The sequence below is a fragment of the Gigantopelta aegis genome, chromosome 1, assembly GCF_016097555.1.
Source record: "Gigantopelta aegis isolate Gae_Host chromosome 1, Gae_host_genome, whole genome shotgun sequence".
NCBI lineage: Eukaryota > Metazoa > Mollusca > Gastropoda > Neomphalida > Peltospiridae > Gigantopelta > Gigantopelta aegis.
This window is the reverse complement of record NC_054699.1, coordinates 5,978,617-5,995,196: the sequence shown is the minus strand read 5'-3', so window position 1 is coordinate 5,995,196 and position 16,580 is coordinate 5,978,617. Positions and strand designations below refer to the sequence as shown.

The window sequence follows — 16,580 nt, the reverse complement described above, 5'->3', positions numbered from 1 at the left end:
ACAGTCCCAGCACGAGGAACAGAGGGATGACAACGAACCCTACGTAATCCGTCTTAACGGACCTTTTAGGCGCGTCGGCAGTGGTGCTCTCAACGCAAGACCACGGAGACGTCGAACTGACGTTGCTGGATTCGAATTCTTCACAAGGATCGGAGGTCGTACCGTCGAGCCTTTCGCCATTTTCCGTAGAGAGATCGGTTAGACTCGCGCGTCCAGGTTCGCCCCTTTGGCCACCTCCGTTAGGCAGGGGTGGCTTAGCAGGCCTAGACGGCTCTTCGTCATCTATGATATTGGGCTGACCTCTAACACGGCTGTGTTGTTCGCAAATAGCCAGCAGAATAACCGCTACCACCAAGAGTCGTGGAAATCTGTAAATACAACAAGTGTTATGAGAAATACCGCTAGAGCAATAGGCCTACGTGTACCTTACCGGACCTAATAGATTTTCACATCTCAAAAATACCAATCTCTTAGAAAATGGGTAAATCGCTATGAAAGTCAAGTCTGGCCTGGTGCTTATAAAACTTTTAGAGTCTAGACTCGAGACTGTAATAGAGCCTGAGATACTAACGTCATGACAACGCCCTACAAATGGTGTTTGTGATGTCATTAGAGATTGAGTCTGGACTCTAAACGTTTTATAAGCACGGGACCAGGCCTGGTGCTTATAAAGCTTTCAGAGTCCAGACTCGAGACTCTGATAGAGTCTGAGACACTAATGTCATGACAACGACATACCAATTGTATGCGTGTGATGTCATTTGAGATCGAGTCTGGACTCTAGACTCTAATAGAGTCTGAGACAGTAATGTCATGACAACGACATACAAATTGTATGCGTGTGACATCATTTGAGATCGAGTCTGGACTCTAGACTCTAATAGAGTCTGAGACAGTAATGTCATGACAACGACATACAAATTGTATGCGTGTGACATCATTTGAGATCGAGTCTGGACTCTAAAAGTTTTATAAGCACGGGACCAGGTCTGTAACAGTACGTGTTCTGGAGCAAAACCTCAAATTCTGGCAAACCATGTATTTCCATCATTCTACCCTCAAAAATTAGTTCTATTCCATGTAAAAATAAAAAATAAAAAATAAATAAATAAATAAAAAAACAAAAATAATAAAAAAATAAAAATGCGTAGTGATTCGTTTGCAACCCTATATAACTGTTTGGTAGTAATGGTAATATAAATAAAATTAAATGTTGTTATCCAGATTCGGGCATTTTCGTTTAATTCGAGAAAAAGCCAGCCTGTCCACCCCCCACCCCCATCCCCTACAAAAATGGGAGCCTTAACGCCTATGGGCCTATAAAAAAGTATCTTAATGTATTGCGAAGAAAAACAAAATACGTCTTAAAAATAGTTTCATATTTCCTAAGTTCCTAAGCCATAATTCTGTAAAAAAATGGGTAAATCGTCATTAAAATCTAAAATATTCTGTAATAGTACATGGTAAAGCTATACACAAAATTTCACCTCAATATTTTGAGGCACTTCAAAAATAAAACGTCCGGACAACTAAAGTTGGGACAGACAGACAGACAGACAGACGGACGGTCGATCCCGCTTACGTACATGAAACAGTGGGCAGACCTGGCACTGGCTAGTACGTATTGATGTATGAATATCTATATATTGTATGTCGAAGTTGACTTGTTACATACATAGATATTAACGCACTGGCGCAGGGATAATTGAATCCTTTCTAGCCTCACAAATTGTCGCATGCCGTTGTTGGGACTCGAACCTGTAGCACCGAATTGCCTGCAAATTGCAAGACTTAACCACGATGCGCTCCGAGCTACTGAGGCATCCATAAAAAATTTCCGACAGACTGGACAGTACTTACCACGACCTTTTATTAGTTGTGGGACACTGGTTGAAACGGGAAACACCCAATCAGAGAATGGGTCCACCGAAGAGGTTCGATCCTACGACCCAAGCATTTGACCGACTGACCTAGATTCCGCCCCAGTTCCCCATAGTAATGGGTACATACTAGGAACACGCGTATGAGATGGAGTGGCCACTGTGGGTCTTGGTCTAGTAAGTTATCCAACTGACGGGGCCCTCTCCTAATTGCAAACATTAAATTGTACAATGTTTAATGGCGACTGCAATTTTCAATAAATAAATAAGTCAATCAATAAAAGTAAACGTTTGTAAAAAAAAACCAACAACAAAAAAAACAAAAAACAAAACCCCATAGAATAAACTGAAAGGACAGAAAAGGAAAATAAAATAAATGGAAGTAATCGATGGTTTAACAGTATTCATTTATTTTCCCAAACAGCCCAACTGCTAAGTAATAACGATATAATAGTAAAAGTAACAACAGATAAATAAATGATTTCGTTTTTGTTTTTAATGGTGGTGGTTTATTTATTTATGTTTTGTTTGTTTGTTTTTAGGACAAAACTTTTGGACAGCTTCCTTCAGAACCCCAACCCCATTAAAATGTCTTCGCATATGCCTTTGACGTGATAGGTTGCACCACCTGTCGAAAGATCGCCAAAGCGACCTTATTTACGTATTACAAATAGTCATCTGTGATCAAACTTGCTAAAATTATTAATTACCAAAAGTCTATAGACCATTAATTAATTTTGTTGAGTATAATAATATGTCCATTTTCGTCATTTGAATCAACGTTACAAATCTATGAAAGGATGCTTACCTTGAAAATACCTTCATCCCGACCAGATAGCGCAAACGGAGTGCAGTGCCTCACATTCATACTCATCAGTTTTATAAGACGAGGTAATAAACACCCCTGTATGACACCATTTGTTTTCATTGAACTACGTCCATTATTGTACTGAGCTTTCTCTGACTAATAGAACGTCCTGGTTAATTGGGATTCCATACACTGGTACTGATATTGCATAGACTGGTGTCTTCTTATTGACTGCATGATCGTGTTGTATTGTTGACGCATTACATGTGATAACTGATGTTTCTGAGAAGTACCCAGATATATTAGTAATCTATTTATCACATCTATCGAAGTGGTAATTTGCATGGATATGTTGAAATGGTGATCTCGTGAAGTGTTAACTGAATGTACACGATTTATTAATACACAATTACATGTCAAATGTCAATGTATTGTAAAACATCTCGTAACGACTATTGCCATCAAACCGTCCGTCCATCCATACACACATCCATACATACATAGGTGTACGGGCTGACATTTTTGTAGGGGAGTCGGAGAGGAAGCTGATTTCTGCCCGAATCAAACGAAAATACCCGAATCTGGATAACAATATTTATTCATATCAGTATTTCTGCTAAATGTGTATATACGGTTGCAAACGTATATGTACGCATTTTAACATGGATTACAACCAGTAGTGTGAGTAGAGTTATGAAAATTCATAATGAAATTGTTTCAGGGAAGCCAATTTGACCCGAATATTTATATATTTTTTCCCGAATTTGAGAATTTGTTCCAACTCTGAGGGGTGGGGGGAAGGGGACGCAGTTGCCTTCCCCCACTGCCATCCCCACCCCAGCTTATGGCTGGCCGTATGCTGATGATCTCACTGAAACTAAATTATTTCGATTTTTTAGCCGCACCGCAGAGCACGCGCCGCATCCAGACTATATATGAGCCTTTAGTAGTTAAAAGATTTTTTGTTAGTCGGAACCGGCATCGCTGGCGCAGTCGTTAAGCCATCGGACTACAGACTGGTAAGTACAGGGTTCGCAACCCGATACCGGCTCCAACCGAGAGCGAATTTTTAAGGGCTCAATGGGCTCAAAGGCCACTACACCCACATCTCTCTCACTAACCACAAACCAACTAACAACTAACCCACTGTTGTGGGAAGACAGCCCAGATAGCTGAGGTGGGTGTGCCCAGGACAGCGTGCTTGAACCTTAATTGAACATAAGCACAAAAATAAGTTAAAATGAAATGAAATGTTAGTGGGAAACATCTTACAATGGGATGGATTTGCTCAGTCGCTCGAGGTGCTTGCGTCCTCGGTGGATCAATTCAGCTCATTGTTGTTGTTTTTTCTCGTTCCAACCAGTGCACCACATCTAGTCAAAAACCGTGGTATTTGCTTTCTTGTCTGTGGGAAAGTGCATATAAAAATCGCTTGCTGCATTGGGAAAAAATGTAGCGGGTTTCCTCTGATTCAACTGATTGGCATTTTCTCGGTCCAGCCAGTGCACCACAACTGATCAAAGGCCATGGTATGTGCTGTCTGAGGTAAGGTGCATATAAAAGATCCTTTGCTATTAATGGAAAAATATAGCAGGTTTCCTCTCTGAGACTATGTTAGAATTACCAAATGTTTGACATCCAATAGCCGATGATTAATTAATCAATGTGCTCTAGTGGTATCGTTAAACAAAACAAACTTCTTCGTACAATGGCAGCAAGTTCCGGACCGTAACTACTACTAATACTACTACTACTACTACTACTACTACTAACTGCTACTACTACTAACTACTACTACTACTACTACTACTACTACTACTACTACTACTACTACTACTACTACTACTACTACTAACTACTACTAACTACTAACTACTACTACTACTACTACTAACTACTAACAACAACTACTACTACTACTACTAACTACTACTACTACTACTACTACTACTACTACTAACTACTACTACTACTACTAACTACTACTACTACTAACTACTACTTCTACTACTACTAACTACTACTACTGGGACTACTACTACTACTACTACTACTACTACTGGGACTACTACTACTACTACTACTATTACTACTACTACTACTACTACTAACTACTATTACTACTACTACTACTACTACTACTACTAACTACTACTACTGAGACTACTACTACTACTACTACTACTGGGACTACTACTACTACTACTACTACTACTACTACTACTACTACTGGGATTATACTCCTGCCCTTCTTTTTATGTCCTCTCCATGCAATGATGCATTAATTCTTCCACTCATCCATCCAGTAATTCGTTCGTTCACCCATTCATCCATTCAGTGACTAGCTCATAACACAGTCGCTAAATATGTGCCTGTATCACAGATCTATATCGTTGGCCTAGCACGCAATATCTGCCCGTGGCACTACAGTTGTATAGAAATGTCGATAATATAAAGCAACACATGTCACGTACTTTGGCGGAATATCTCATACAGCTAGCATTTATTTACATTCATTTCCATAAGGGGATATAGCTCAGTGGTAGAGCATTCGACTGCAGATCGAGAGGTCCCCGGTTCGAACCCGGGTGTCCCCTGTTTTTTTAATAATTTTCCTTGCCTTGTCGTATTTGTTTTCTTGGAGGTTTGTTAAAAGAGTCAGGTTTATGACACATTATTAATACACAGTATATATCTATATTTATATCAGAGTCCATTGTATGTATGTATGTGTATGAGTATGTGTATGTACATATTTTTAATAATTTATAGATATAGATATATATATATATATATATATAGATAGATAGATAGATAGATAGATAGATAGATAGCTAGATAGATAAATTATTAAAAAATAAAAACAAAATAGCAGCCAATTATTAATCAAGTAACCTTTTGTAAAGCGCTTTGGAAAAAACCCCACTGCTCATGTCTATTTTAGCGCATATATAATAAACGGGTAAATATTTTGGAATTTGTTTTATTGATACATCATATATATTATAAAGGGTATACATACATGTACATACCAAACAATGGTAAATTAGATTTTTGATAAGCCTGACTCTTTAACTTTTGTTTCGTTATTTTCCAATTTAATTTCCCAACCAGCATTTTATTTTGCAACTGACATGAATTGGCACTATACGTGCAATTTATCCAAAGTTAATCACTTTAGAGTTTATTTATCGTACGAGACACACACCCAAAACAAACAGCAACAACAACGAAAACCCCACATCCACCCACAAACAAACACAAAAACCAAAACAGTATCAAACAAACAAGACAACAACAAAATAGAACAATATAACCAAATTAATGTCACGGTCGGTTTGCGTTTCGTCGAAGGAGGACGTGCTTCACTGGTCCTCGGCTACCGTTTGGAAGTTTTGGGTTCTTTTCCATCGTTAAGCAATTGAACATAACACTGGTAGGTACAGGGTTCGCAGCCCTGTACCGGCTCCCACCAAGAGCGAGTTTTAACGACTCAGCGGGTAGGTGTAGTACCTCTACACCCTCTTCTCTCTCGCTAACCACTAACAATAAACAACTAACCCTCTGTCCTGGGCAGACAACCCAGATAGCTGAGGTGTGTGCCCAGGACAGCGTGCTTGAACCGTAATTGGATACAAGCACGAAAATAAGTTCAAAGAAATACAAATGATTTTACGGGTTACGGTTACGGGTACTTTACTAGCGTGCCTATATACGAACAAAAATTGTCATATAAGTATTTTCTAATTAGTTGAAGTATAAAGTACACAATTTTAAAATTAGCCACATTATTGCATGGACTTCATATCGATCAAACAAATAAACACTGAGACTAAGATTAGTAGTGGGGGAAGAATTCATTCAGTCACTTTAAAATTATGTTCGTGCTTATTGTAAGAATCATGGACACTTTCCTGGGAACTAACCTCAGCTGCATGGGTTATCTGTTTAGGACAGAAACTAATGCACTTTCATCAGTTGTTGAATATTACTACAACCCCAGTTAATTATAATGGAAACGTGTTTTTGGGTTTTTTAACGACACCACTAGAGCACATCGATGTACAATTTTAGGCCAAAAAATATTTACAGAAATTTCCGAATGCTGAAATTAATATTTGAGCTTCTACAGAGACGAGCCAAATAATATCAGAGGGCGGGCTTCCAATAATGGTTTCCAATAAACTAGCATTCAATACAGCCATTGTAAACGTTAAAATACATATAATAGGATATAAAAAAACATACATTTTTTGGCGGAACAATTCTCGCGGAGGGGGGGGTGGGGGAGTGCGTTCACACCCGTCCCCCCCCCCCCCAACCCCCACCCGGCTACGGGCCTGGTAAGTTGCTGTATTTAAAACCACTGAGTGTAGAATGTACAGCGCAGGTTCGTTTCGCATAGGGACGTCGGGTTTCTTCGTGTAGCGTTGGTACTGGTTAACAACATATAAGTTTAATGTGATGACTGGACTCGAGAATAATCAAACTACAGCTCTGTGACATCAGATTTAGGGGGAAAAAGTAGTATTTTAGACACAGTAGCTTGCAACCATTTGGTTGTCATGTTCTGCCAAATCATTACATATACTTTCCTCCAGCCTTACCAAAAATATGAATATCAATAAGGGGTAAGGCTGGAGGTGAGACGAGCTAGCACATGTAGTGGTTGAAGAGACAAGGACTAGGAGGTGGAGGTGGGCAGAAAACTCCAAAAGAGCAACTAAAATCGCTGTCTGAAAATGGGTAAATGTTATTTGAAGATGACAAGAAATCGCGTCTAAGGCCACCTAAATGAATTATTGGGTTATACTGTGTAAAATAATCCTTAAAATAGTCAACAAATTGTTGTTCAAAACTGGCTAATTTTGCGATTAAGATGCCAAAAAGTCACGTTTAAAGCAATCGAATTAAAATAATTTCCTAAACGAATCTGATCATTGCCGCTCCCTGTCCATGAACGGGTGAGATCTGGGCCCGTGCTTACAGGTAGTACTAAACCAAATAACTTCCGGCTGGGTCAAAGTTCGAGGTGCACCCAACTTTTGATAGACAAGTGAACACCACAAGTCCTGTGATTGGTTATAAATGTGAGTTTGTTGGTTGTAAAAAATAATAGTTTCATCTGGGTAAAAAAAATATGCAATTTTATTTCATCTAGTACCAATGTGTCAAGTAGCCTTGTGCTTGAAACATGTATGGGGTACCTGTAAAAAAAAGTACTCGAATTTTGTGCGGAACTAGGGTAGTCATAGACGCTACCCGTTATCTCAGAAACGAGCAGCTTGACCCCCAATTTTTTCTGATTCACCTTAAGTGTGAGGGATGGTAGTATTTATATCCGTGGCGCTGCAGGCAGGAGTTTTAGCCACATATGTTACTATTGTCGTCTATGGGATTTGATTTGGTAGTATACACCCTACAGGCGGTACGTTATTGCGGAGCATGGCAGTCGGCTCTAGCCCCTCCAATAATTCTGAATCAAGAATATTATTGGTAGTAAATCTTCAGGCAGAGATGAGTATTACTTGTTGAATGAATTTCAGGAAATCTAGTTTTCTAGCGTACCCCAAAACCCACTAGAAAATTTGCTTTGCATCCTCGACCTGAGTCAGCACCCCCCCCCCCCCACACACACACACCAATGTCTACTTGTTTCGGCCGTGCCTGGCTTATAAAACGTTTAGAGTCCAGACTCAACCATGGGCGTACATGGGGGGGGGGGGGGTCGCTTTTTTTTATAATTTAATATATCTGACATTGATATCTGACATTATTATATTTACTCAACATATAAATATATGCCCAATATCTCTGCAATCTATTTTGGAAACCCCCTTTTCAAAACTTAACATAGAAATATATGCCCAATATCTCTGCAAAAGTATTTTGGAACCCCCCTTTTCAAAATCCTATGTACGCCCATGTCAACCTCTAATGACGTCACATACATACTATTTGTATGGCGTCATGACATGACATAATATATATATATATATATATATATATATATATATATATATAGTGGGTTATAATACTATGAAAGATAATCCTTAATATATATTATTTAAAAAAAAAAAATTAAATCTAGAATGCAGGAGATGCATTTTCCTGCATTCTGGGAAGTAACTTTGAAATGTTTCTTTGCCTCAGTTCACATCGTCGGACTATTTTTTTATTTTTTTTACACATCCACGGACGGACCTCGGCAGACTATGGGGGTGCGTACGCACGCCCCCCCCCCACCCCCCGCCCTGCGTACGGGCCTGTACTCTAGATTACTAGTATATAAATATTCTATAAACTTTTTATAAAATAAAGTTTTTATGCTGCATAGAACGTGTATAGGCCTACCCCAAGCATTTCATATGATTGTTATATAGTTGTTTTTCATTTCCAAATGTACTGTGCCAGTATTAATAGTTTTCGTGTGGTTTATTTCGATCTAAATAATATACATATTTTAAGCATATTGTACCATGTCAATAACAACCAAAGCAAACTAAGCATGTTAATTACTGTATTTTAAATATTTCAGGGGCCTGCATTTTTAAGCGACCACTAGTTTCTACTTTAAGAGTGTTCTCCTGGCTATCTGAAAATTTAAACTTATTTCTAACCCTGCAAATATATATTATTTAGCATGGGATTTATAGGGGGCAGTCTTATACCAGGGGGACAGTATTATAACGGTATAAGATTGCTCTACCGGCACTTTTATACCGGTGTTATATTACTGGCGCGGGAGGGGGGGGGGGGGGGGGGGGGGGTGAGGGCAGAACTATACTGGGCCAATGTAGGTGCCCCTCCACAATATAAAATACTGGCTACACTAATGCCTAGGTACCCTACCTCCTACTTCATAAACAAACAATTAAAGAAACAAAACAAAACAAACACACAAACAATCGTTTATACTAGTAACTTACTTCTATTTTCAGAAAATGTTGGAACAGAACAGCACGTTAGTTAGATGCCATCATCGGGTAGTATTAATTAGATCCATGCACGTATATTTTATATTTATACACAATCATTTCAAATAAATATTATTATAAATGTCAAACAGTGATCTTTTCACACATTTATCGAGTTCAACTATTTTATTCAGACGAATGTGCATAGTTTCGCTTTGACATTAATAATAATATTAAAATTTAAAACGTCAAAGCATTGTTGACGTCATATCAAAGGTCAGGTCAAGTCATAGGGCTTAACGTGCACATTAAGAGCAAGCGGATAAACGTTTATAAAGCCATATTATTATTAAAAAAACCTAGAACTCTTAGAACGGTTTAATTGTAATAGCATAAGCACTCTCCGTAAAATGTCAAAATTAATCTCTGAAATTACAAGTAAATTTAGTAAACCATAGATAAACATCTTCAATATCATTTTATACTTTTAAAAGTACTGACTTATAAAAATCTCTCTGCTTTATTTAAATGTTCTGTCACCATGTATCTTCTTTTTAAAAATATGTATATAGCTATTTTGAATTATGTCTGTATATATTCTATGAAGAACTCCTGTTGTCATCTTGCCACTGTAAATAACTATTGTAAAATATGTCCTCATATGCTGTCCTTTGACGGCCTGAGTGAACCGAAATAAAGTTGTAAGTCAGGACAGAAATCACATCAAAGGAATGTTGACCGTTTCTTTTGATGTGATTCCTGTCCTGGGCGGATAAACGTAGCGCAGAACTATCCACTGTTAACATACCATTGTGAACTATCCATTGTTAACATACCATTGTGAACTATCCATTGTGAACTATCCATTGTTAACATACCATTGTCAACTATCCATTGTTAACATACCATTGTCAACTATCCATTGTTAACATACCATTGTCAACTATCCATTGTTAACATACCATTGTCAACTATCCATTGTTAACATACCATTGTCAACTATCCATTGTTAACATACCATTGTGAACTATCCATTGTTAACAAACCATTGTGAACTATCCATTGTTCGTCACCGGCAGGACTGATGATGCACACAAAAAATATTAAGTAGGCCTACATAATAATTAAAAAAAAATAATAAAAAAATATTCGTGCTCAAAAATAGCAGCCAGTTGTTTAAAATTGTCACGTCTTAACCTGTCGGTCATCCTTCTTGGATGTTTTAATAAAATAAAATAGTAGTAAATAAAATTATTGGGAAGTATTTTTATTTTTGGAGTACTAAATTCAAGGTAAAATCGTTAATTTCAGAATTTAAAAAAAAAAAAATTGTCATTATGCAGCATGGCTCTGGGATCGCAGAAGAAGACCGCATCTTAAAGATGCAATCTTGGGGTTTACCGTTTATATATACATCATTTAACCATTTATAATAGGCCATGCTTTTTTGTCTTCACCAGCGAGTCTTTTATTAGCTGAGGTGTGTGCAGCGTGCTTGAACCTTAATTGGATATAAGCACGAAAATAAATGAAATGAATGAATGAATGAATTACGTGTTATGAAATATACCACAAAACAAACTTAGATTTAGCATAATTTTAAGAGGATTCTTAACTTAGGTGTTTGCTCAGTTGAACTTTGAATAATGTACAACATTGTAACAACTGTGCTACATGAACGGAACGTATTTAGGCTTGTGACCCTTTAATGTTTTCAAATACGCATCTGCACAGAGAGAGAGAGAGAGAGAGAGAGAGAGAGAGAGAGAGAGAGAGAGAGAGAGAGAGAGAGAGAGAGAGAGAGAGAGAGAGAGGGGGGGGGGGATTTATTCCCAGCAGAACCAAACGGAAGCAATATAAAAGCATAACAACGACGGCAAGAAGGAAATGTTTGATTTAATGACACACTCGACACATTTTAATTACGGTCATATGGCGTCGGTCATATGGTTATCGATCATACAGATAATGACAGGAAACCCGTTGTGACATCCAATAGCCGATGATATTAATGTGCTCTAGTAATGTCGTTAAACAAAACAACTTCTTTTTTTTATATTTAAAATCCCCGTTAGTGGGGGTTTTTTTAATTTAAAAAAAAAAAAAAAAAATGTTGACAAGTGAACGGGATAGGTTTGCATTCTGTAATATATATTGTTTGATCAAACAGTGGGGCGGGGCAGGTCCCTTGAGGCCCCGCCTGAATCCTCGCCTGGTTTCCGCTTACATCCAGTAGTCGATGGTTAGTCAATAAATGAGCTCTAGACTTTAACTGTGTCGTTACACTTGGTGTCACATTTAAACGGCCTCGATCGCGTCGTGGCAGGCCATCGGTCTACAGGCTGGTAGGTACTGGGTTCGGATCCCAGTCGAGGCATGGGATTTTTAATCCAGATACCGACTCCAAACCCTGAGTGAGTGCTCCGCAAGGCTCAATGGGTAGGTGTAAACCACTTGCACCGACCAGTGATCCATAACTGGTTCAACAAAGGCCATGATTTGTGCTATCCTGCCTGTGGGAAGCGCATATAAAAGATCCCTTGCTGCTAATCGGAAGAGTAGCCCATCATGACATGTAGTAGCGACAGCGGGTTTCCTCTCAAAATCTGTGTGGTCCTTAACCATATGTCTGACGCCATATAACCGTAAATAAAATGTGTTGAGTGCATCGTTAAATAAAACATTTCTTTCTTGGTATCACATTTGTTAACAATGTTAACATTATAAACAATGGGGATTGATTTTGTGTTAGGTAACCTTAAAAGCATAGGCAATTTTATAAGCAGAATACGGACATAACAGCACTGTCGCTCGCTTTCAGTCGCACGCTAACTATGCAGGGAGTGGAGCCGTGGGGGTGGGTGGTACTGGGGGCGGGGTTTGTGGCGATGTTGTCGAACACGAGTTTTTCATTTGTGGCCGGCGTTCTACACGTCGCTTTGTTGGAGGCCAGTGATGATGACGTCACTCTCGTTACATGGATAGGGTCTCTATACTCATGTATGTTCGCGCTTGCAGGTAAGATGATTACAATATACATGTATATATACATGTGTGTGTATATATACATGTGTGTATATATATATATATATATATTGATCAGTGCTCTAGTGGTGTGGTTAAACAAAACTAACGGTTTTTTATTTTATTTTAATGCGCGCACGTTTGTGTTCTGTTTGTTGGGTTTTCTGTTTGTTTTTTTATTTAAGATATATTTACCCGACTAGAAGCCGCCCCCCCCCCCCAAAAAAAAAAAAAAAAAAAAAAAGGAAAAACCTTGGCACTTCACTGTCTAGACACCCCACCCACCCCTGCGTAATTCTCGGCACACTCCTGACGAGTGTAAATATGAGCAGGCCCGATAGTTGACCCTGCCTATCCACCCTGACCCCCGCTTCATGAATACGCTTGTAAAAACGGAGAAGGGCTAGACGTTTAATCTAGTTAATTAGCTGGGCATATATACTCCATTATCAATGAACAAATAAATCTAATCTCTGAGAACATAGACAGAGAAAATACTTTACATTCCTGAATAAAATAAAGCTTGTTGGTCAGGACATAAGGACACACTACATCAAGGAGAACTCGCCTTCTTTGTTTATTATGTTTTGTCATTAACATTTTATTATATGTTTTGTGGAGAAAATATCAATAAGATCACACTACCATCGGGGAGACGTTTCCTTCATTGTTTAATGTAGTGTCAGTAAACATTTAGTATATGTTTTGTGGAGAAAGTATTAATAAGGACACCCTACGTCCTTCACTGTTTAACGTGTAGTGTCACTAATATTTTATTATGTGTTTTGTGGAGAAAATATCAATTCCCATGAGAGAGGAAGAGAGAGAGACAGAGAGAAGAGAGAGCGGGGACGGAGGGAGAGGGGGGAGAGAGCGAAAGAGAGGGGGGAGAGAGTCGGAGGGGGATGGTGCGGAGAAGGAGGGGGTGGGAGAGGGAGAGGATAGCCGTACATGCTAACTATCTATGAAATCAACAAGAGATACCCCCAGCTAATCAAAACATTTGAACGTCATTTTAACTCCAAGATGGCCACTACATTAACAGCCAGAACAAGGTAGCTAGAATTTATCACACACACACACACACACACTCTCTCTCTCTCTCTCTCTCTCTCTCTCTCTCTCTAGAGAGAGAGAGAGAGAGAGAGAGAGAGGGGGTGGGGGGTGGGGGTGGGGGAGGGAGAGAGGAAGAGAGAGATAGAGGGAGGGAGATGAATTCTTACACGTAGCCTACCTCGGGCGAACGGTCTACAAGTAAGATACATAGGCGTATGGGATTGAGACTAGAGTGTGGACATGTCGATTATAGTGAACCACACACAAGAACCGCACACAAGAAGCACACACGTTCTACGTCCTTTTCATGCTTTTCGGACTAAATTTATTATTTTTCAGTTCGATCAATGATGCATACTTTAACAAAAGTTTCCCCTCCAAAATGTCTTAAATTAAAAAAAACCCAAAACCATGCTGGTATCAAAGAAATAATGTTTAAGAATAATAATAAAAAAAGAGATTTATTTGTCCATTATTCACCCATATTGATAATATCCCTGACCATATCCGCTGAAAAGATCGCTACCCCCTCCTCCTACCCCCACCCATGGCGAACCCGAGACACTATCATGGATGGAATGATTATTTTATACTGTGAATTAATTTCGTTCATTCATGTTGTTTTTCTTCTTTTTTTTTGGTGCTTATATCCAATTAAGGTTCAATCACACTACCCTGGGCACACACACCTCAGCTATCTGGGCTGTCTGTCCAGCACAGTGGGTCAGTGATTAGCTGTTTAACGTTAGTGAGAGAGGTCAGTGTAGTGGTCTTGCACGTGGCCAGCTACCAATATGCGAACCCAGTATCTACCAGCCTTAAATCCGATGGTTTAACCATTGCGGCCGGCATTGTTAATAAGTTATTTTCTAAAGGCGGGTGATATCAGTTTGGGACTTGACCCGATAATAGCCCGTCTATTAATATTATTAATGTCTTGTTGTCAACAGTTTAGGCACATTGGAACAATCTATGTAGCAAATGAATTTATCATTCATTGATTCATTGATTATTTTTCAAGGGTTCAGTGGTAATGAGCTCGCCTGAATCACGGTCGTTCTTGGTTCAATCCTCGTCAGTGGGCTATTTCTCTTTGCAGCCAGTGCACTAAAAAAAAAGAAAGAAAGAAATGTTTGATTTTATGACGCACTCAACACATTTTATTTAACGACACACTCAACACATTTTATTTACGGTTATATGGCGTCAGACATATGGTTAAGGACCACACAGATATTGAGAGTGGAAACCCGCTGTCACCACTTCATGAGCTACTCTTTTTCGATTAGCAGCAAGGGATCTTTTATATGCACCATCACACAGACAGGGTAGTACATACCACGGCCATTGATATACCAGTCGTGGTACACAGGCTGGAACGAGAAATAGCCCAATGGGTCCACCGACGAGGATCGACCCCAGACCGATCTCTCATCGAGCGAGCGCTTTACCACTGGGCTACGTCCCGTCCCCACAGCCAGTGCACTATGACTGGTACAGCAATAGCCGTGGTATGTGCTATCCTGTCTATGGGATGGAACATATAAAATAGCCCTTGCTGCTAATGAACAAAGCTTTAGGGGCGTGACGTAGCCCAGTGATAAAACGCTCGCCTGATGCGCGGTCGGTGTAGGATCGATCCCCGTCGGTGGACCCATTGGGCTATTTCTCGTCCACGACTGGTATATCAAAGGCCGTGGTATGTGTTATCCTGTCTGTGGGATGGTGCATATAAAAGGTACCTTACTACTAATGGAAAAACTTTACGGGTTTCCTCTCTAAGACTATATGTCGAAAGTACCAAATGTTTGACATCCAGTAGCCGATGATAAATAAATCAATGTGCTCTAGTGGTATAGTTAAACAAAACAAAGTTTTAACTCATGGAAAAATGTAGTGGGCTTCCTCTATAAGTAGAGGGGGGTGGTAAATTGCTTTTTTTGTCCAAACCTATCTGGGTACAGGCCCAATTTGTGCATTTGGTCTCAAAAACATAGGAAAAAATTATAAAAGTGAAATTCAACCCCCATGAACCCCCTAGACAGGGGGTCTGAAGATTGCCAAAATAGCACTAACTAGGCTTAAATTGACTATTTATACCAAAATAACCAAAACAAAAAACCATGGTGAACGTGAGGTATAGTCACATTGTAGGAAAGGGCAAGATCATATCTAACCGTCTAGACATTACATTCAGTTCCTAAATATGAAGAAAACACATTAACTTTGTGAATGTGGGGTAAGGGAACCCCTAAAAAGGTGTCTGAAAATGACCACAATAGTTATAAACAGGCATTTACCATTTTACCCAAACCTCCAATTTCTTTTCGTAGATCATGCCTAACCATCTAGATGTTACAATCACTGCCTAAATATGAGGAAAATTGCCAAAATAGCGATAAATGGGTTAAATTGGCTATTTGACGTAAACCTCCCAAATTAAAAAAAAACCTCTGACCATCAAGATGTTACATTTTTCATTGTCTAAATATGAAGAAACAATATTTACTTATGAATTTGGAGTATGTTACCCCCTTACTAAAAATAGGCCAAATTATAATAAATGGTCTAAAATTAACAACCGCTACATCCCAAATAATTTCTTTCCCACTAGATGTCAAATTCATTGCCTGATTGTAGAAACATGTTTATTTTGTGAATTGGAACTTCTTTTTAATACCACCCTAACCCACTCACTGCAAATTTCAGATTAATCTGTACAATTACAGTGTCCAGCGAATGTACAAAGTGTCAGACGAAATGTACAAATGTATACCGAAGTTGCTGATTGAAATTTTTCCAGTCACCTAATATGTGTCAGTGTAGTATAAACCATGGTGAACGTGAGGTATAGTCACATTGTAGGAAAACGGGAGGTATAGTCACATTGTAGGA

General features: G+C 38.9%; 2 protein-coding genes and 1 non-coding gene across 4 annotated transcripts in view; 2 read left to right on the top strand and 1 right to left on the bottom strand.

Moving 5' to 3' along the window:
• Window positions 1-9,834, bottom strand: part of LOC121369841 (growth hormone secretagogue receptor type 1-like) — a 19,308-nt gene extending 9,474 nt beyond the window's left edge. For both annotated transcript variants that reach the window (XM_041494924.1, XM_041494920.1), the window contains exons 1-2: window positions 9,618-9,834; window positions 1-368 (exon numbers count right to left, since the gene is read on the bottom strand). The exon at window positions 1-368 is cut by the window's left edge. The gene's annotated coding sequence lies outside the window, so the exon portion shown is untranslated. The remainder of the gene's footprint in view (window positions 369-9,617) is intronic.
• Trnac-gca lies at window positions 5,214-5,285 on the top strand. Its single transcript has one exon. It is a non-coding gene; the product is annotated as a tRNA-Cys (tRNA).
• Window positions 9,835-12,465: 2,631 nt separating the features above from the next.
• LOC121369816 (monocarboxylate transporter 12-like) overlaps window positions 12,466-16,580 on the top strand; it is a 32,467-nt gene continuing 28,352 nt past the window's right edge. The window contains exon 1 of the mRNA XM_041494892.1: window positions 12,466-12,623. Coding sequence (XP_041350826.1) covers window positions 12,494-12,623 — 130 coding nt within the window. The 5' untranslated portion in view covers window positions 12,466-12,493. The remainder of the gene's footprint in view (window positions 12,624-16,580) is intronic.